At 45.1% G+C, this 21558-nt stretch overlaps 2 protein-coding genes across 3 annotated transcripts in view; one reads left to right on the top strand and one right to left on the bottom strand.

Annotated features, from left to right (window-relative positions):
* LOC106743882 (acetylcholine receptor subunit beta-like 1) overlaps positions 1-21558 on the bottom strand; it is a 118543-nt gene that overhangs the window by 26563 nt on the left and 70422 nt on the right. The gene's annotated exons all lie outside the window — the stretch shown is intronic.
* Positions 1398-21558, top strand: part of LOC106743879 (furin-like protease 1) — a 293482-nt gene continuing 273321 nt past the window's right edge. For both annotated transcript variants that reach the window (XM_014618108.1, XM_014618109.1), the window contains exons 1-2: positions 1398-1685; positions 10933-12877. In XM_014618108.1, coding sequence (XP_014473594.1) covers positions 12719-12877 — 159 coding nt within the window. In that variant the 5' untranslated portion in view covers positions 1398-1685; positions 10933-12718. The remainder of the gene's footprint in view (positions 1686-10932; positions 12878-21558) is intronic.

Here is a 21558-nt window from a genome sequence, read left to right as displayed (position 1 = left end):
GATATTATAGTGCCAACTTTGACCCTGTTCCAAAATTTGCCGCGGAAGTTTCCCTTGCGTGCGCTTCCTTACTCAATAATCCGCGGAATGAATATCGCCAGTGATAAATAACGGCGATGGCGAATAAAAGTTCATTTCTGAAATCTATCGAATCGTGAGCGATCAAGTACTCCGATAAATTGGATTTCCAGGAATTATATGTAATATCCACATTGTCGCGTACATTTTTATTCGTATTTTTCCACTGATTACGATCATTTTCGTAATGACATTATTTCTGGAGAGAAAAAAAAGGAGTCGACGCCAAATGATATATTTCCAGGTTCGACGATATCAGGCCCTCGTTTTGTAGGTCAATAAATTTAACTGCCTCTCCAATATTCTACAACGCGAACTGTCAGATAAATCTTTATTTGCATTCTGCGGGGGAATTTGCGTGACATTACAGCAAAATAATTATTCCAATAAAGAAACCGCACGTTCTCCCCGATAAGAGATATCGACACGACGGAAAATAAAAATGGAAATACACACCGAAAAAAATTCAGCCGCGTATCCAAATATTAAAACACCCCATTTACCGGCACTGACCTACATATCTTCATCTCGTATTTTTGCATGGTCGGTCAACAAGACCGTATCTCTCGCGGCTAGGAAGCCATTAAAATAAAAAAAAAAGAGCGCACACGCGGGAGCAAAGCTCCGGGCGAAAAATCGGAGTGCCGGAAGGACCGTGATGAAAAATTGAAAGAAGATTAAAAGGGATCCCCCCCCCCCCTCAGACGACAGGGCGAAGGATCGCGTGCTAGGTCTAAGTCTACGGGCAAATGTTGGAGAAACCGAGCGAACTGGAATAAAGAAAATCAAAGCCGTGGATCTGGTTGCGCTGCTCCGACACTGGCATCTCCGTCGAGTTCGCTCGCTCGCTCGCTTACTCGCTCATTCTCTCATTCGACGTCTCGCTCATGCTTTCACCTGGCGAACAAGAGGAAGAGAGATCGCACACAGCATGCTGGCGGGAGAGACCCAGAGGAACCGAGAGAGAAACGGTGGAAAGACCGAAGGGAATGAAGGGAGACCGAGAGAGACCGAGCGAGATCGAGGGGGTTTGGAGGACGGGCAAGAGAAAGGGAGACGGCACCGGGATCGAAAGAGAGCGAAGCTACGCTGCATAACGTCACGAGACAAGGAAAGGTGCAGCGGGGGCGTTCGGAACCGTCAGTGGCGGGGATGGACCGCGGCGGGTCGGAGTCGTAGCGAAATGCTCGGGCGAAGGGGGCAAGGGGAGCGAAGGGAGAGGGACAGACAGCGGGAGAGTGAGAGAGAGGGAAGTAAAGGCACGGCGGGAGCAACCCGACCGACCGTCTACCAGTCAGTCATCCGTGCTCCGTCGTGGGTGTGAGATCGCGGCGGACGGTTCACTCGGTGTGGTTATTGGCGACGACGCCTGGTAGTCTGGCACGCGGTGGTTATTACGAAGACGACGGGACAGGCCGCGAGGCTACGCGATCGGGCGCCATCATCGAATTCGCAAACAGCAGGATCCGCGAGAAGTTCCACTCGTCGCAATTGGGTGTAGCAGCCGCACGTCCTCTCGTCTTCTTCCGCGTTCTTTCTGGAGCGGCGAGGCGTCGGCCGAGAAGAGAGACTCAGCCGGCGGCGGCGATATCCGACGAGTGTGGACGGTGAGCGAATTTCTGTATTTATTTATGTTTACTTGGTCACGTCCACGCGAACCAGCCGGCCAGTCAGCTAGCCTCGTTGCCTGTTCGGCACAGCGAATCGTCACGTGATCTTGCTCCGTCGCTACCTCCGCGAGGTGCGAGAAACCGTTAGACAGCCTCTCTCCCGAGACCGTGACGCTGATTTTCAGCGAAGGTCGCGCGCCGATGCCAGGTGATTTTATGCGCGGATTTTCCTCGCGTAAACGCCCCGGCTATCGTCCCGCGACGGAAAGATCTCCACGTGTAGCGTTACACGACGGCATGAAGGTCAAAGGCTCGTCGCACGACCTCGTGGGAATGTGGTCGTTATTCAGGATCGGAGCATATAAGGCTTGTTTACGCCCGCGGTGAGAGAAGTCGCACGCGCGCTCTTCCCGCGTCACGTGACGTCACGGGACGCGCGCGTCACGTGCGTCGACCTTCACGCGCATCGGATGGCGCTTTAATTTTTAACAGTCCTTCGTGTATATAGGCATAGTCGTTTATCCGACCTCTATAGATCCGCCGCGTCTCCTCCAATATGCAGGCGCTTTTGCTTTATTTATCGTAGACGACCGTGCATAATGCCGGGGGACATTTCGTACCGCAGTGGCGCGAGCTCATCGGCATACCCCCGGGAGTTCATTTCAGGCAGGTTCGACGCGACTCGCGATTTTTTACTGGAGCAACGATCGGAGACTCCTCTGCGACGACAAAGGAGGTCGCGTCTGAAAAGTGTTTTATTTACTTTCCATGCTGTTTTCATAACGTCGCTTTTATCCTCCATTTAATATCTAACGCAAACATCCTAGACAGAGCGCGATGTCACGTGCAAATATGAGAGACAATCATCGGGAACAATTCGCAGATTCGTAATAAACGATATTGCAAATAACAGCGGCAATAAATGCAGAAATGGAAGAAGCGGATCCGAAGTGCTGTTACGGATACCCTCTATGTACGTAGTATACTTTATTACGTACTCTTTGTCAATATCAATATATTGCAAGCAGTAATATTCTTTATTACAAGCTTCTGCAGAAGACGGAGCGCGCGACAGAAAACAAATCATAAAACTTGAAAGTAACGGAGATAGGAATAGGTAAATAGAGAGAGAAAGAGAGAGAGACTCACTGTTTATTAATCGATTAAAAATAAAACACGCATGATTTTCCCAGCGATCTCTACGTTCTCCACATTCAGTTTCCACTTTCTTCTCTTTTTAATTAAAATGTGTAACATTTCCTTTTTCTCAATTAATTCTTATGAATTCACAGTAATTATTCAGTTTCTCTCTTCCTTCCACTTTCTCTCCCTAAATGAGAACGCACCTCGCAAAAGTTATAACGGCTTAAATCTCATATTTCGCGCACATCGACGCCGTACTAGTTTCAATTAAATATTCGCTTATCGAAAAATATCCGTTTCTCCTGAGGGAGGGAACGAGCCCGGGTTTCATGGAGCGATGTTAATTTGCAACGCGGTGTTTACCGATCGCGAGCGCGCGTAGCGGTCCGGGAGAAAATAAATTCGCTCGCAAAACGCGGCATACGCCAATCTCTTTATTGCGGCCGCGCGCGTGTATTTCCCCGAGTTTCGCGGTATACGCGATCGGGAAAGTAATTTCGTTCGATTGCATCGCAGCCGAGGCTGAAACGCGATTTTCGATCACGGACGAGATCACGACTCTTCCCTGCGATTATCCACGTTCCCCAGACGCGCTTGCACGCTTGGTGCGCGCGCGCACCCTACGCGTCGTGTGAGACGCGCTTTCAGATAAATCCTAGAGATATTTACCTCGATGAGGATTTCCCGAGTACACGTTCGACGCTCCGCTGATGCGAGTTCCAAATTAGAAAGCCGTTAGGAGGAAGCCTGATTGAAAGTGCTGCGTAGCGTAACGCCAATTTGCAACTTCGAAGTCAAATTCGTGCAAATTCGGGCTCAATATCCAAATTTCGTAGATCGAGTCGGCTCTCGGTGTTAATTTTCCCGCGAGGTAAGTAGGTAAGTTGACTGGAAATTTTACCGAAAGATACACTGTCGCAGTTCCATCCAGGCATCGGGTTCATATCCGACATTCTACCTCGACGAGCAGGTCGAACCAGTCGGTTTCTGCTTACACTCGGCCAACATTTTCTCGTTACGATGAACTACACACTCGAGCGGACGTATCTTAGTCCGCCTGAAAGCGAGCGGGATCAGATGACCTGACCCCGGTCGCTTTCAGTTACCAGGACGACCTTGACATCGCTCCACTTTAACGAAATCGTTATGTCGCGACGAATCGCCATTTATTTCCGTCGAAGAGAAATTCTAGATTTCGGTAGATCTTCGGGATGAATGTAGATCCCCGAAGTGACGTCAGATTCGTCGAAGAATCTTCGCGTAGAACTAAAATTTCGACATTATATGAGATTCGAGAGAAAAATTTCGATCTAATTCTAAATTCAGATCTGAGGTATCTCACGTGAGACAAGTTTCAAATATTAACGATTGTTAATACAGATCTAAATGTTCTTCGCGCGGAATCGCAGCGATTCTTTCGGAGTTTGCAACCGATTGTTAGATCCCGTCGATGTCACCTTGTCTCTGTACTCGCGACGCATTGTTGATGAAGACGCGCGAAATCAGGCAGTGAGAATAATATCTTTCGCGATAGAGCGACCGGGTGTTTCTCCATCTTGCTTCAACGGCTTGGCAACGCTTTTCCGTAATATCGAGATGTACGTCAGTGATATCCTCGTCGTCGTCGTCGTCGTTTCGAGAACTAAAATCTGTAACGAGATACGCGAGGCCGCCTCCGTGTGTAACCGGAAGCGAATTCATCTCTCGACGCTCTTCCGTTAACAAAGCATCGCGAATATATACACGCGGAAAATAGATACGCGCTCGTGTCTGTTCCCCGGATGTCCCAGAAATTTCCAGGAAAATATACACGAATCCTCCGTTCTGATTACCTGCTTCCATTACTGTCCATTAACAATAATCCGCAATCGATCTATTATTTTTCATGCCGTTCCATTTGTCGATATTGTTTTTAATGCGTTTTTGCAGACTCTCTTTTGATCACGTCAGCTTTCGTTCGCAATTCGAGTATCAGCCGGATTATCGTGCCCGAAATGATGATGTGGCGATCTGTATTTTCATTTAAAAAATTAAATAATTTCTGAGAGGAACGATAAATCGGAGAAGGATGGAAGCTGGGAAAAAGTGAGATTTTAGAAAATTAAAAAACGAATATATTGGGCCATGAGCAGCTAAAGGATGTTATAATACGATTTAAATATTAATATTGTCAATATTAATATATTATTATGGAAAGATAAAATTGTTCAGCGTATAATAATATTTTGAATATTCTCGGACAAACATATGCGGTAAAACAACCTTCCGCGCGTAAATCAGTGCTGTCCCCCACTCACTTAAGTTATCATTTGTCACTTTCTCTTGAGAAATCACTAAAACTCATTATCGTCCAAGACGGCTCACTATATAATTACATTTTTCTTGCCGTTAAATTTGTATAATATAGGCATTTATATATATATATATATATATATAATTATCGTTTTATCTGCTGCCGATTACCGCTTGCTCACTAAGTACTAGTTCTTTATCTTAGTATCCATATTATATCGTTCATGCCTTTAGTCTTTCTTTGCTATAAACTTTCATACCGTACTATGAAAAAATCTTGCTGTATGTAAAGTTTTCCAAAGACAAATCTGGGATGATAAGAGTAAAAATTACTGTTTTACTTAAATGGCTTGGGTTACTCTCAAAATTTAACAAAAAATGTCACGTTTGGTCATTATTTTGATGTCTGAGAGGTCACTTGTCATCTTTTCTGCTAAGAAGCAGTCACTATTTCACTTTTTTGTTCCGGCGACTGGATGATAGCGCTGTTAAAACCTATCCTTGACTCATAGTGATATTATTGTAAATGCAAATCCTTCAAAAACTCTTACCTAGTTGTTAAATTAATTAGTAATCAATTTTTTATTCCACTTATTATTCTTTACTACTACCTATTATTATTACTTTTTATTATTATTTTATTCTACTTCATGTTGCGAAAAATATTCAATCTCAGCCAGGAGCCGAACTTGGACCTCTCGATTTTCCGGACAATTTCGTCTTCCCACAATAATATTAATACTGACAATATTAATATTTAAATCGCATTATAGTATATATCCGTACTTTGGCTCCTCATAGCTCAATATATATTCATTCTTTATAATTTTTCAGGAGCAGTCTACCAAAAAAATTTTTTACTTTTATCGTAATGCTACATATCCCTCAAGACTGCTCATTGTAACGGGCCAATCTCCATAATCTGCCCCGTTAAATCCCCGGTGCAAATTGAATCGCGCGATTTCGGATTAAATATTCGCTGAAGTTGGGAGCGGAGATGAACCTGGGGAAACGAATCGTTAAGGGCGCGGGACGGACGCGTGCCGCCCTTCCAAATAAATATCCGCAACTCCGAGCTGGGGCCCGGAGAATCCCGCGTCGCTCGTTTTTCTCGCCTGAAACCAACCGTCTAACTTTCGCTCGAATAGCGCGCTGTGTCTTCATTACTCTCTATTATGCCACATAACCGACAGACCGGCCGACCCGGCTGCCGAAATATTATACTTTGCGTGTAGCGCTAAAAGTATTATAGACATGGTTAATAACTGCGGACACGAGAAGCCCGGCGTGTAATTCTCGTGCGAGGGTGGCGATTCGCGTGCTGATTAATACGTAATAACGCCCCGCAGAGATCGTTAAAGTTTGTCGTCGGTAAAGATTTGGCCAAAGTTAAATTTGGAACTTGGCAATACTTAGCGTGACTACACTGAGAAACCCATTTAGTTGAATCAACTAAATTCTCGTTTGACTATGGGCAAATTTTTTGTTATAAGAACCAAGGTTTATTTTTCTGAACCAAAGATTTGATTCTTCGAAACCTCTGAAACTTCAGAGAACCAAACCTTCGGTTTAGACAACCAAGCTTTGGTTATTACAATCAAAAAATTTGTTTGCCCATAATCAAACAAGAATTTAGTTGATTGAATTAAATGGGTTTTTCAGTGTATAAGTTTCAAATTAAGGCTCTGAAATTCCGTTTGTTCCCTTCGCTTCTCCGTTACCGAAACAGGAGTATCGCGAGTATCCTTTCCGGGGTCGAGTGGGCGTTCAGCAAAGGTTCAGCCGTCACATTATCGAAGACGATTTCGTCGACAGATCATTTTCTAACACACAGGTGCTTATTACTTGACGTAGACGGACCGATGACCTGCTGCGTATTTTTGTTCAGCCACGTCTCTCGCTCAGCGACAGGAGGAGCCCATCGTGCGAAGAAGAATGCTCCTCGCCAGTGGAACATGTAACTGACTTGATTGACCTATCCTCGAACCATCTTTCTTCGAAGGGCATTTTTACCCTCTTTTATCTCGAAATTAAAAAAACGGCTATCGCTGCCGTCTCGGCTGGTCGGTAGGTCGGCCGGTCGGCTGGTCACATACTCTCTCTCGACTATGAAGAGGACGGCACGACAAAGAGAAGCCCGGCACAAAGTGCGAGAGGATTGTGAGGAGGAAAAGGGCGGCGTCGGGATGAGGAGAGGGATAGTTGGATAGGACGCGAGTTGGCTTAAATTTAATTCACTTCTCTAGCAACCCTTTTCTATTCTCTCTTTATCACGGAGAGAGCGGAACTGGCTACAGCGGGAACGAAAGGAACGGGGGTGACGGACCGGGGGTGGGGAACGAGGTTAGTGGAAGACCAACTCGCGAATGCAATTTCCTCAGGGCATGACGCGGTCTGCAACTGTCCGTCTGTCTGTCCGTTCGTCTCTGCTCGTCTAGACCAGCCGATGCCGAGTCCTTTTTCCAGAGACTGACGGCAGATCCTTTGAATGCGACGATAATGCGAACTTGCGAGTATCTTCATTTCACTGCAGCGGTTTGCAGCAGACGCGCTAATAACACGCGAAGGGCCATTGACGCCGTTCGAACATGATTCCGACTTCTTCGGACGATATGAGGTGGGCTTAACCAGGTTCTCGGATCCTGCGAATCGACTCGCGCTGCTGTACCGAACGGAACACGTCGGGAACGTGTCGACGTGCTTCCGCTTCGCCGCGGGGAGAAATTAGATCGCGTCGCGATATTACGATAATTGGATACGGGTTTCATGACGGTAACGATGCACCGATTGCGACGAGTTACATCTGCTACACGGAGAGCTGTCTTGACGAGTTTTTCAAATAATTAAGGACGCGATTAAAATGCACCAGTGCGATTTGTTTGCACTAATACGTGCGATCAATATAAATGACGTTCCGCGAACGTCACTCAGAGATTGCACAGGAAAAAAGTATTAAATTCGCCCGAGTTAAAATTTTAGTCCTATATTAAACTATGTTTAATTCTACAATATAATAAGAGCTAAGATAGCAAAATAAGTTCAATTTCAATTTTTAATGAGATAATATAATCCCTACTTTTTGGGTAAGACTTTGATGATGTCTTAGATTTCCGGAGGTAGCATTAAAATTCGATCTGTAGAATTAAAGGTTCAAGGGAGAAGTTAAAAAGTGTCAATATGGTCAAAATAAGTTTTTATTAGTCTATAGGCCGTCTAAGCAGGCGCAAACTATTCTTAAGAGTAACATCAAAATTTCGACTTGGGCAAGTAAATCATTATTCTAATACTATTTAGAAAATTTATACTGGATCAAGTAATACTTATTTGATCAAAGTAAAATATTTCCCAAATAAATTATCCAAGTAAAATATTTACTCGATCTAAGTAAAAATTTGCTAAAGAGTATCGGAATAATTATTTTACTTGAATCTTGCACTTTCTGTGTGCGAAAATCAATGAAGGGGAACATTACGTGTTTTCGGCGTGCGAATTCTTCGCCGAATCATTCAACCGTGTGCTCGCAAATCATTTGGATTAATGTATACGCGAGCGCAGCTTGTCGCGCGTACGTAGGCAAAAATTAATATTAATTATCACACTCACTCGTGTTCTCGGGAAACGCCGAGAAAATCAATGCTATTCGACGGCGCGATCGCGTGACGCTGCAGCGATTATAGAAGATTGTGTCTCCATTGCGAATAACACAATCGCACTCGATGCGCTTGAATCGCGAATTCATGTATTAGATTTAATCTGCGCTCGCACGACTGATGGATTGACTTCACTGGGCGCAGGAAGCACGTTACGTAAGGAAAGTTCTTCAAAAGTATCGTGTACGAGAATCGCAATGGACGCAAATAACTCAATAATATACAGGTTGTCTGCAAAGGTCGAGACCAGACTTATATAATATGCTAATGCGTTCGGTATACATGAATAAAAATTTATGTCCGAGAATGCTTCATTAAAAAGTTACAAACGTTCAAAGATTTAGGGGCAGAATTTTTCTTTGTAACTCGTTATACGAATCGCTGACTTGGAATAGTTTACGCGTCTTGATCTATACACGGATTTTTTCAGTTGCAATAATTATAATAAATATCCGAAGATTCTTCCTTCCGCAAGAATGCAGCCTTCCATTCGTTGAACTAATGATTGTCAAACTGTTCCGAATATTCCCATTAGAAATAATAGTAAATGGATCTTGAATAAACTCCCAAAGCTGGTTTTCTGTTTCTATCAGATTCTCATAAACCAACTGTTTCGCGTGGCCCCATAAATAGAAGTCAAGAAGCATTAAATCTGGTGACCTAGGAAGTCAAGTGATCGCGTTCGATCCAACGTTGAGGGAATTGTTTCTGCTCTATTTCTTTTATTTATTTATTTATATAAACATAAAAAAATTATATACGATTACATAATAGAAAGCGTAAAATATTATATAACTTATGAACCGACTAGAGAAGTATTGAAAATATTGACAAAAAACCGCGGAGTCTGGCTGATATCGAAATGGAGTTATAAAGGAAACAAACAAAGCTGAGCAATTTAAGTAGCAGAGTCGAATGCATAAATATGCAAATGCGCAAGCATCATATAATTTTGTACATGTTTGTGCAAGTATTGTATCATAATAATATGACTCTATATTACGTTTAAATGATACTACAGATACAGAAAAATAATCGCAAGAGTCCGAAGAAAACCAGAAAAAGCTGCATATTCGCGATATAAGGTTTACATTTGCTTCTATATCTACGAGAACGAAAAAGGAAAACTGTTCTAATTGATCTCGAAAGAGCCTTAAAATTAATTGCTGTTAGTAAAACAATCTAGTAAGAAGGACAATCAATATTGTTGATAATGATATTATATAAAACGTTAATTAAGAAACTCACATACATTCCTTCACACCATCATATAAAAACTGCACTCGAAGACGTGTTTCGATGAAAACAATTCCTCTAGTAAATTTTTAAACGTTAATAACATTTTAATAAAGCGTTTTTGGACAAAAATTTACAGGAACTTTTTTCATCTACTCGACCTCCTTAACACATTGGCCTCGACCTTTGCGGATACCTTATATATGCGCTGCATTAATGACGAACAGTCGTTAAGAATTACGTAACGACGACGCCGCGCTCGTTTGCGGCGACGGACGGGGGGCTTCCATAGAAAAACAAAATTAGCGCTGACTCATAACGGGAGAATCGGTCAGGTTGCACGGCGAATGCAATTTCGGTCGTGCAGGAAACGACTGTTCTGCCGTAATCGTCGTAAACCGACGCTCGACGGTGAATACCGGGCTGAAGACTTCTTTTTCCTTCCGCGTGAGAACGCTGACTGGCCCGGAACGTTCCTCAAACGTGACGATAATGCGAAGCGCATGTCCTTGGTGATACGCCGTTTCGTTGGCGATGGAGAGTAGGTATTACGATATCAGCGAGAGATAGGAAGGGACTTGCGATAGCATCAGTATTTCCAAACGTCCGTCATGCTAAGGCCTCCGAAGGCTTCGAACCGTCGAGTCTTCCTTGAAATTAATTTTCTCAAACGGCGTCGGCTGCTCGGCGACTCGCTCCACGCATTTTCGCGGCGAAAATCAAAATTCACCGATCGAAAACCTAAGCTCTCGATCTTTCGGCGAGAGCGTGGGCGCGCGCGGATTATACGAAGCGTAGAGGAAAAGTTGCTCGGAGCTAATTCCCGCGGACAAAGCTTTACGAAGTTGAAAGTTCAACTACGCCGGCCGAAGCCTGTTGAGAATTTTGATCGGCTAATCAACTTATCCCGACACCATTTGCAGTTGGAGATCAGCAGCAGGCGGAAGGCATCCCCCGGTCGAACTTTGGCGGCAACGACTGGTCGGTCGCGGTGCGTCCAAGGGAGTATGCGGCGCTCGGTGGTGACGTGATCGACCTCTCGGTCAGCTGCGCGGCGTGACCTCGTTCGCGAGTGGCTGGCCGTTCGCTCACTTCTTCTTCGCCAAGGCCCCGGACAGGGCTGAAAAGTTGCGTCTCGCCGAATTTGCGTTTCCTTTCGGCCAGAGAGCGGCATTCTCCCCTAACTCCCGTTCGGAGATTTCACGGTATCGGTAGCAAACGGAGAAGACTCCGCTCTAACGGGAATTCCATCGAGGTTGCTCAACCGAGAGAGAGGGACGACAAGAGAAAAAACGCGGACTGCCAAAGAGCGAGGCGCTAAACGAGATCGCAGAACGAAAGGAAACGATCGAGGAGAGCGTTTTGCGGAGGACCAGAAAGGCGTGGACTCGTTCATGTCCGGAAGCGGGGAAAGAGCGCACGAGGGAACGTCGAGAGTATGAGGGCACCTTCGTAACGGCTGATCGGACACTCGACAGGAGGAAACCGGCGGAATTGAGATGCGTGCGAGAAGGGTCGCTTATCCGAGGGAACTTTTCTGACAGCCGAAGAAAAGGGCACGTAGCGATAGGAATCCGGAAGGTATGACAAACGTGCGAGGAACGGCGCGTTGATGACGGGAGAAGAGCCGGCTGAACCACTCGCGAGAAATTCCTCACGCTTCTCACGCCCCTTCCGACGAGGGAACTTTTCACGAAAAGCAGCGGCGAAAGTGCAGCGCCTGGGAGGAGGGAAACAAGCGGCCTAATAACGGGACGCCCTTCGGGAAGCGCGTACCACCAGGAGCCAAGGAGATGGAACTATGAGAGCCCAGGAACAACGGTCCGCGGAATCTTGGCGAAGTTGCGAGAGCAGGTCGCGCGAAAAGTCCTACCGAGTGGAAGGATCGACGATCCGACGAGCGAGCGAGTAAACGGATCAGAGAACGGCTCGATGACGGACTGACGTTGAGGCTCGGGAGAGAAAGAGAATCGACGCGGTTGGCGTAGGGCAAGGTCGCGTTGGATGTCCGCGCGGCGAGGCTGCCCGCTGATCGGGAAGGTCGTTGACGATCGCCGCAGTGACCGCTCGCGACGGGCATCCCCGGTGGCCGACGTTATCACGGAGATCATCTCGTCGCCTTCCCCACTCGCGGCCACATGACTTGACGATCGCCGCCTCCTCCTCCTCCCGCTGCTGCTCCTTCCCGTTGGCGGCGGCGGCGGTGGCGGCAACGTCACGGCGACGATAGCTCGACGAGGAGTCAACGGCAGCGGTATTTAACGAGTTACACGCGTTGCGGCCGAATCAGTCGTTCGCCGGCAGTCGGTTCGCAGGTGCGCTTCTGCCTGCGTGGGAGAGATAGAAGCGTGTTCGTATGTGTGTTCGTGTGCGCCGTTCCGTCGTGTAGCACAGCGAGGGAGAGAATCCCCGGGACGGGGAAAGATTCCCGAGAAGAATCGGCCTACGGCGGTGGAAGAGGAATAACAGAGGGGTAGAGGGTGGCCTCACGCTCCTCTTTCTCCTCGGCAACCGTGGTGCGTCGTAACGACCGTGGTGTTCGTCGTGGTGTTACCGTTGTGTCACTGCTATCCTGGCAGGTGGAAGCGGTGGCGACGGTGGCGGTGGTGTTGGTGCTGGATATATATAGTGGTGGATAGCGGTGGCCGGCGAAACTGGAGCAGCAGCCGGTGACGGTCGTCGTCGTCGCTGCAGAGGAGGAGAGCTATCATGTGCACGCGGCGGATTCTCGGACTGGCGGTCGTGGCCCTGCTGACTCTCGGCGGTCGAGCGCGCGCGTACACCAACCAGTGGGCAGCGCACATCGAGGGAGGCGAGGAGGTGGCCAGGCAGGTCGCCGAGGACTATGGCTTTCGCTATTTGGGCAAGGTCAGTGCCGCGAGCCCGCAACGAGTCTCGCTTTCTTCCCTTCTTTCTTGCCTTTTTACCTAGCACACCTGCGCCCAGAAGGCGCAGACCGCGCGGAGAAGTATTTTTTTTCTTTTTTAATCTTCTTGTATGGCCGTATCTGTATTTGAATAATTGTTCATATTTAGACGACTACTATCTTTGTCTTTGAATTCTCTCTTTTTCAGTTCTTTTAAGAATTTCAAATCTCCAATTCTATTAAAAGGATTGTCAATGAAGAAAGTTTATCGTTTCTTTACCAATATTAATTAATTCATATTCGCTTATCGCACATGTTCTATCTGCGGTTGAATAAGTTACATAATTGATTCATTATTTAGTGAAATTACGAATAAATATTAAAAAGGGACGGAGTTAATCGGATATTAAATAATCATCGAATAAGTGTTTCAAGCAACATGGAGAAAATAGCAATAAATCACCATTTGCAGCAATAACATAGTATAGTAGCCTACATAGTGTTATATCTCGAGATTCACTATCGATCCTTTAAGTTCGACGATACTTACAGAATACTTCAGCTCAACATAGAAAATTTCGACTCTGGTATATTTTCGCTTTCGCACATGAAACGGTGTCTACCAATGTAATCACCGGCTCGGTTAGCGGCTGAGTGGTATCGTTTAATTAATCGACCGTGACGATCGTGATGAGACGGAAAGATGACGAGATCGGATTATCGTCTAATAGTGAGTGTTATTAAAGCAGAATGGAAAATCGATTCGAGGTACGGTTCTGCAACTCGGCTCACGTAATGGCGATCTCTAATTCGAATAAATTAGTGGCCGACGGTAAAGCTAAAGTAAGAATACTGCGTGTCTGTTAATTGACTTATTGAAAGTCAAAGTGGTAGCGCGACTCACGTCGCGATGTAAACAAGGCTAATGTCAGCGAAGGTGAATTATACAACGTTTTAGATGAGACGGAAATGATAAAGTTTAATGCTACCTTCTATCAGACGATAATCTGCGCTGTTCGTCGACTCGATTACCACGCGATGTCGAAGCTGGAGTTGCAAAATTTACTTGCTCGACGTCGCACGAGCCACTGTGAATTTGAACGAAAATTCGAGTTACGGAGAATCCCGTTCTCGCGCAGCGGATGAAACTCTCGATATCGAAACGAAGAGAGTCTCGCGCGCTGCTTTGTACTCTTCAATTAAATTCTATTTCGACCGCTCGACAGTTTGAAGATAGCGTGGTGATTAATATTTTAAGAGGAAATTTACGCTCTTTATCGCCGCGTTGAATCGTTAAATTTGATCGATGATTGGCGATTGTTACGATCGGATTATCAATAAACCCATTTCACCTACATGTCGATTTTCCAGCAGTGATATCTAAAGAAAAAACGCAATTTTCATCGAGGATTACTTCTTAAATCTTCGAAACATATTTTAGTATTTTTATCTTGAACTCGAAAGACGCACATGGGAAACTTATTTTTCTTCCGCTTCGATAACGTGCAGACCTCAAAGGAAACTTCCGAACTGTAAGATAACGTTTGAAGTCGAAATTGGCCGAGAAAGAGAGAGAGAGAGAGAGAGAGAAACTCAATGCATTTCCGACCAATGGATCCCGCATGAGATCTATATACTGGCTCCGAGTTAAATAGTATAAACCTGATAACTCCAAATTGAAATCCTCGCGTATAACTCCGTTATCTCATTCGGTCCCGCTCGTCGATATACGATTGTCATTGTAAAAATGAATGCGATTTATAGTTCCGTAAATCGTATCAACACGACATCGCAATGGGCCGTTTTTTTCTCCATTTCTTCCCGACGGATACCGCTCCGATTTTTTGTGACGTCCGAATTTTCATTATTTTTCGCGATTTAGCGTAAACACGCGGATCTCAAAATCGACGTCGAATCTATTCTCGTCATTGCATTTCGCACCTTTCGTGGTCGCAGTGAAAAATTCCTCGCTCACTTGTTCGCGCCGTTCCGTCGTCCTCTTTTCCCATCATATGTGATATTGTCGAAGAGATATCGTATATAGTGCATTATCATCGATCTATCGTATAGCAATGTTCCGATAGTAATTTGTTTGCGAAATTATATCACTGCTTCCGAGATTCGGTATTTTTCGATTCTGATTTACATCTCTTCATACTTTCGAAGCAGCAGCGACCCCGTTTTTGCATTCTATCGAAAAACCCGATGCATCTGCATCTCCCGATACACGCAAACCGAAAAACAGATAACTCAGAATCAAGAGCTATTTACGGGGTCACGAACGCCGCGAGTTGTTTTAACTGTCGAGCCCATCGTTTTGCGAAAGAGAGAGAGAGAGAGAGAGGGATAAAAAGAGTAGAACATTTATTGGGCTGTAAAGAGTATAACATGGGTGTTCTATCATTTAATACATTTAATAAATAAATAAATTTAATTAATAAATAAAGCAAATTTCATTAAATAAATAAATGTTTTGTTCATCGTGTATGTGAAATGTACCACACTTTCTCGGATAAACGAACACGGCAAGTGTTCCTTCAGTTTCCACGTACGAACTGACCCTTGGATCCTAATAATATTCGTTATTAATTTAAATTGGATTGGATTTGAATAAGATTGGATAAGAATTTTCAAGGAATTTAAATTAATAACGGATATTACCGGGGTTTGAGGATCGGTTTATACGTTAAAATTTAGAAAATTTTTATCCTCTTCAAAATCTCTGAGTGAACAATCACTCGGTTTGCCGCGAAAATCCGCAAACATACGTACGCACGAGAGACGCGCAACGAAACCGCCCGCTCAATTCTCGCAATAATCCCTTTGTCGTGAAATATCTCTCAAGGACATTACTTTTCAATACACACACACACACACACACATGAATTTTGCATAATATATTAGGTCCATTGCGAAACGTTCCCATTGGAAACATAAGCGTGTATTTGCACGAGCCGAGGTCCACCGTGCAGAAATCGTCGACGACAGAACCGATTCTGCGCGAGATTTCCTATCTCCGCGGAGAATTGGGGGCACGATTTAGCCGCCTGTCGCCTATCAGTCGAGATAACGATGCCGGTTATTAGCGGCGAGAAACAGCCGATTTCGTTGACGTAGGCTCATGTCTGACGTACGTGCGCGAATACGTGCGCCCGGGTGACCGTGAAGGCCGCGACGTAGACGTTGCACGCCGTAGACGGAAATTAATCTCCGCGACAATCTCCTTTCTGCCTAAATAGCTCGCGACCGAGAATCGAGCTCTCGCTATCTTCGGTTTCCACGTCGGTTCTTCTTCAATCGTCGCGCTCCTGACTCGGTCGGTTCCAATTTCGAAAGCCGCGCACGGTCTTTTACCACCGAAAGATCGGTGAAATATCGCGCTCGCGATAAGATAGGCCGGTTTAAATAACGTTTGCCATTCTATTTAGTTTCTCGTCAGTTTAAGCGTTTATATCGAGTTCTTTTCTACCTCTCTCTGCCCCTCCTCCTACCTCTCACTTCTTCCCGGTAGGTAGACCCTTGCTCGCGCGCGAGTTCGAGGGATAAACTTAAATTCCAGTGCCGTAGTTAATTACGCGCGCGGTGTGAGGAAGGTGTTGAATGTATTAGTTGCATGCACAATGGAATTAGCAAGTTGGCGCGTTAACGAAATTAGTAGGTAAATCGTCGGGAGAAGGGAGTCGCTAAATGCTATTAAATGCGGCGGCGAGCGTTCACCAGCGTCTGCTTACGGTCAACGAGATTACTTAAATGTTTTGTAATACGGAATTATTGGATACATTAATTAAGCAGTATCTCATTAAAGTGACACTCCCTCTCCCTTCTTCCCTCCTCTCTATCTCTCCATCTATCTATCTCGCGCATCACTCTCCTCGCTGAACGTTATGTGTGAAAATTCCTCGGCGGTTGTTCCGCGACCGGTTGCGTAATTCTCGCGACGATAACGAACGAGTTCTCGCGCTCTGCGTTTATCTGCCGCGCGCAGTCATAGTCAGAAGCGCGCGACGAAACGCCGCCGCATAATTAGCATGCTCGCTGATATCGATCATTTTTTTAAGAATTAGTAATAACAGGATGCGGCACGCCAATGTAAGGGGAGATAAGCTGGTGTGTGTACAAACGCGCGTGCGCGCACACATGTCACGCGTATCTCGCGGACGAAAATGCGTTTCCGCTCGAGTTGGCGCGGGCGCGCGGAAAATCCGCCCAATGACTCGCCCGAGGTCGGATTTTTCCCTATTTTCTCCGCTCTTTTATTCCTCCCTCCCTCCCTTTTCGCCGCGTCGACACGCGCGTGACGGGCGCCGTCGCGCGCATCGACGAACGAATGACGGTCATTACGCGCGTGATTCGCGTTCACGCGCAAAATTTCACTGTAACGTGAAATCGCGTCCGCAGCAGTAACGCGATAAACAGAATTTTCAAGCGCGATTTTATACGGAATTGCGAAATTTTAGTTTCGTTGTAATCTCTCTCTCCCTCTCTCTCTCTCCCTCTTTCTCTTGCGGTGAAACGAGTTTCCGCCTGTGTCAGCTGCTGTTCCGTTACACGACGGTATGGCCCCGAATGTTTGCTGATTTAATTTTGCAAGCGGTTACGATCACTTAGGAAACGCCGGAAGATCGCGGATGAACACGTTTACGAACACCACGATAATAGGATGTGCACGTGTTCGCGGACACTCGTTCTCTGGTCGTACATCGATCTCTCGCGAACTTTGTGATTTTCCGTGAATAGTCGAAAAACATTTATCCCCGGCGGCGGTATACGTGACTGATTGTGCGAGATATGCGTTAAAGACCCATACACAGAAAGCGATTCGCGGAAGCCGTGGCGTGTCGAGCGAAAACATCGCGTTGCTTAATCGCATGTACGTCCATTACGCACGGAAAATTACAGACATTAAGCTTTATCCGTGTTTTATTCGATTTTAGTCGATTGAAATCAGATTCTCGTTCGAAAATCAAAATTCAAATTAATGTGTTCGAATTTAGTATACTCAGCCTCCCATCGCTCGTGTTTTGCGAAGCGAGGAATCTCTTGTTTGGTTTTATCGTTTTCAGGGAAAACAGAAGCCAACGATAACGCGATAACATTGTTGACGGCTGTTTTAAGGAACGATTGGATCTTGTGTTGATATATAGATAATAACCAATATCTTCTGGAATCCGACGATAAGTTTCATACATACCGTTGTTAAAATTTATGGTGGCCTCAATTGAGAGAAATTAATGCGCAGTTAGTGATTGGAAAAACTACAACCCATATATCACGTTATCACACTTGTCAAGCGTATAAAATATGCGTATCGAATCAAATGGTGCGCGCAATTACACACAGTATTACGAACACGGAGATATTACTTTTTTAATTATTTTTCTCAATAATGCTTTATTTGTATGTCAGTTCAGCTAATAGATGTGCGCACATGATAAAAAGTGACGTAAATATTTAAATATGTATATGTACATGTGTACATATATTGCAGGTATTATTTATTATAAATTGTAAAAAATGCGGCCAAATATCCATAGATATTCTCCATTTTTTCCCACTTGATTTTATATCCAATTTTGGTATCAGATGAAAGTTTTTATCAATCTGATTACAAATATATATACAGAAAAAAATAGTCTTAAATCAATGATAGGTATTCTCATATATAAGCAAGAATATTATAATATTCTTAGAAAACATCTTAGCAAAACTCTTTTAGTCGTGAATCGAGTGCAAATAATACATCGATACAAATTCAATCAAATCAATCTATCGTTGATTCAAGACTAATTTGTTTTTTCGTGTGTATCTTAAAGTGTATTAATTTAACGTTGCACGTTGCAAAGAAAAAAATGAGCTCCGAAGATTTCAATTCTGACAGTTGGCGATTATTTTATCTGTCGATATTGAAACTTTCGGAATCCATTTTCTGGAACGGTAAATGGCTACACTTTAAGATATATTTTTGTAATCAGGTTGGCGAATATTTGAATTTAATAAAATTGGATACAAAATCAAGTAGGGAATAATGGAAAATAAACATCTTAGCCAAACTCTTTCTTACGGATATATTTTCAAAAAATAATCAATGATTCTGAAATTTTTGCACAATGCTTCTACATTAGTCCTCTATATTAATATCACGGTAGTTTTCCATTAAAATATGATTTAGAAGAAATTGAAAATACAAGTTAAAAATACCACATTAACCTCAAGGAATAAAAACCTCAAGGAATAAAAAGTCTTTAGTTGCGAATATCTCAGCTTGCGAATGGTCGATCATTTATTAAATTGTATCAATAATTAAGTCATATTTAAATCTATATAGAGTACAAGTTTCAACGAATTCTTGAAAAACTCATTTTATGCTACAGTTATCTTAAAGGCGGCAATATATATTATTATAAATTAACCTCAACAAGCGCTACAAGATTATATCCGCACGACTGCGGCGAGTTTCAAGTAGAAATAGCAATTTCGCGGATTACCGCGATATGCGTGATATATTCGCGCTCAAATCTCATCAATTTTTTACCGTAACGCACTCTACTTTTCGAGTACGTGTGGAAATCGACCCGAAACTTCCAGAATTCCCGTTTCTCCTCCGAGTCGAAAAAGTTCGCGTTTTGCGCTGCGATGACTTCGTTACGCGCGCAGGATGCGCGGGTGTACGTACGCGAATCAAATTATAAATATGCGAGCAATTTCGCGAAAAGTAACAACTCGTGATCCGTTAATTGGATTTTAATGAGTTTCCGTGGATTATTTCCGTAGACTATTTTACGTCAAACCGCAATCTGGACATTTTCAGCCCGCGCGTTCTACGCAGTTACCGCTTTTAATCTATTTTGAGGTCCGTAAACGCTGTTTTCATTTCCGTTGAATATTTCACGGTGACAGATGTTCGGCCCAACGGATATTCTCGGATTTGCCCGCGCAGAGGATTCTTTTTCTCTTTCATCGCGCCTCCCTGTTGAGAGATCTCTAAATTAAAATACGCGCTTTCTGAACTTTCAATTCGTAGAATCTCTCGAGCGCGCCTTATCATCAGCGCGTGCGAGTCGCGACGAATTTTGATCGTCGAACACTTGGACGAGCGACATTTGCCACAAGCGCCACCACGATCGACTTCTTCAGCGACCAAACAGAAGCGATCATAATCCGGATCTGGACAGTGTATAAAGGGTCAAATCGAAATGGGAAAACGATGGATAAGGCGGACGGGATACGGTTCGAAAGAACGACTCGCTCGCGAAGAGATTCCTTCGGACGATAAGTCGCATGGCCGCGGAAGAAATTCGCTCTCGTCCCGCTCCTCAAAAACTCCCGGATTTTTCCTCGTTATCTCGAAACGAATCCGAGCTTCCTTCCCTTTCCTGTAAGCGCGGCCGAATAAATAAAGCTGATTTTTTTAATTGCGGAGCTACTTTCTTGCGCGTCGAAGGTTTCTCTCTCTCTCTCCCTTCGCTCTGAGCTCGGTGAAACTTTCAGCCGGTCTTGTTTCCGGGCGAAAGGTCTTTTCCGAGACGTTTTCGGCGGACTTTCGTTTAGGATTACCCGCCGATGGCGAGATTATACTCGCCGGGCTCGTCCGCTCCGGCGAGTTTCTCTCGTCCGAATGAAAGAAAAGACCGTCGGGAAGACGCGCGGCCAGGTTTCTTGCGTCGCTTCGAGCACACGCGAGAGATCCCGGCCAGTACTCCCGAAACAATTACTCGAACCTTTGTCGGAAATACCTGTCGAACCGTTACTTCCCTCGTGGGTCGTCCGGACTTTCGTCGCGCGGAAGCGTTCCATTTCTATCCGGTTTCGGCGGCCAGCGCCCCGGACAAAGCCGGGCAGTAATTGTCGAAGAACGTCGGTAATCGCGCTCGATGAAAAGCAATTTTTATCGAGTCCGCTCAGGAAAGAGCTGCCGGAGTCAGGAGTTCCCTTTTCGCTCGCGAGATCGAAGCGGGCACCGATATTTTGCTTTTAATACCGAGCATTCCCGATATCGATAGTTTTGCCTTTCGCGTTAGCTGGATATCGACATCCGGCCGACGGAATACCGAGCGAAAAGTTCGAAATTACGATTCTTTCGTACGAAAAAAGGAGAGTGAAGGAAACCATTCCCCTTTGTGATATGTATTAACTGCAGAGATCTTAATTAATTTTTATCGACTACCCGGCAACTCGATCCCTTTTATCGGCGCCGCGCGGACGATACTACCTCCGAACGAAGAAACGCGCCCACGACCGCTGTCCCATTACGTAAGTTACACAAGCATCTCCTGCGCGCGCGTTACTCAACGGCGACGAGCGGAGCATCCTATTGAAAAAGTTTCGTATTGCGCATATCATCGTTAGTTTCAGTTTGTCGTTTCGTGGCGCCGTACTCGAGCTGAAAGACGAACCATACGAGCGTCCGCTTTCGTATAACCGCGATAGCCGAAATTTCGGCGGGGGATAGTAACTGTCCGAGGACTTTAAAACTAGTTAAAACTTGAACGGGCCCTGCAAGAAATACGAGCCGTTAAACGGGACCGCTCGTCGTTCGAACCGCACAGTCGCGGACTGTATCCCCGTACACTACGGTGCACTCGTTTCGCCGCGCGATAAATGCGTTACGCGCCGTTATTAATTTATCGCCTTTGAAACGACGTCGGGCTCGATTCGCGCGTGTGGAACCCGAGTAGTTGGGGGG

Source organism: Dinoponera quadriceps, unplaced genomic scaffold (genome assembly GCF_001313825.1).
Source record: "Dinoponera quadriceps isolate SergipeBrazil2010 unplaced genomic scaffold, ASM131382v1 scaffold1070, whole genome shotgun sequence".
Taxonomy (NCBI): domain Eukaryota; kingdom Metazoa; phylum Arthropoda; class Insecta; order Hymenoptera; family Formicidae; genus Dinoponera; species Dinoponera quadriceps.
This window is presented reverse-complemented; position numbering and strand designations above follow the sequence as displayed.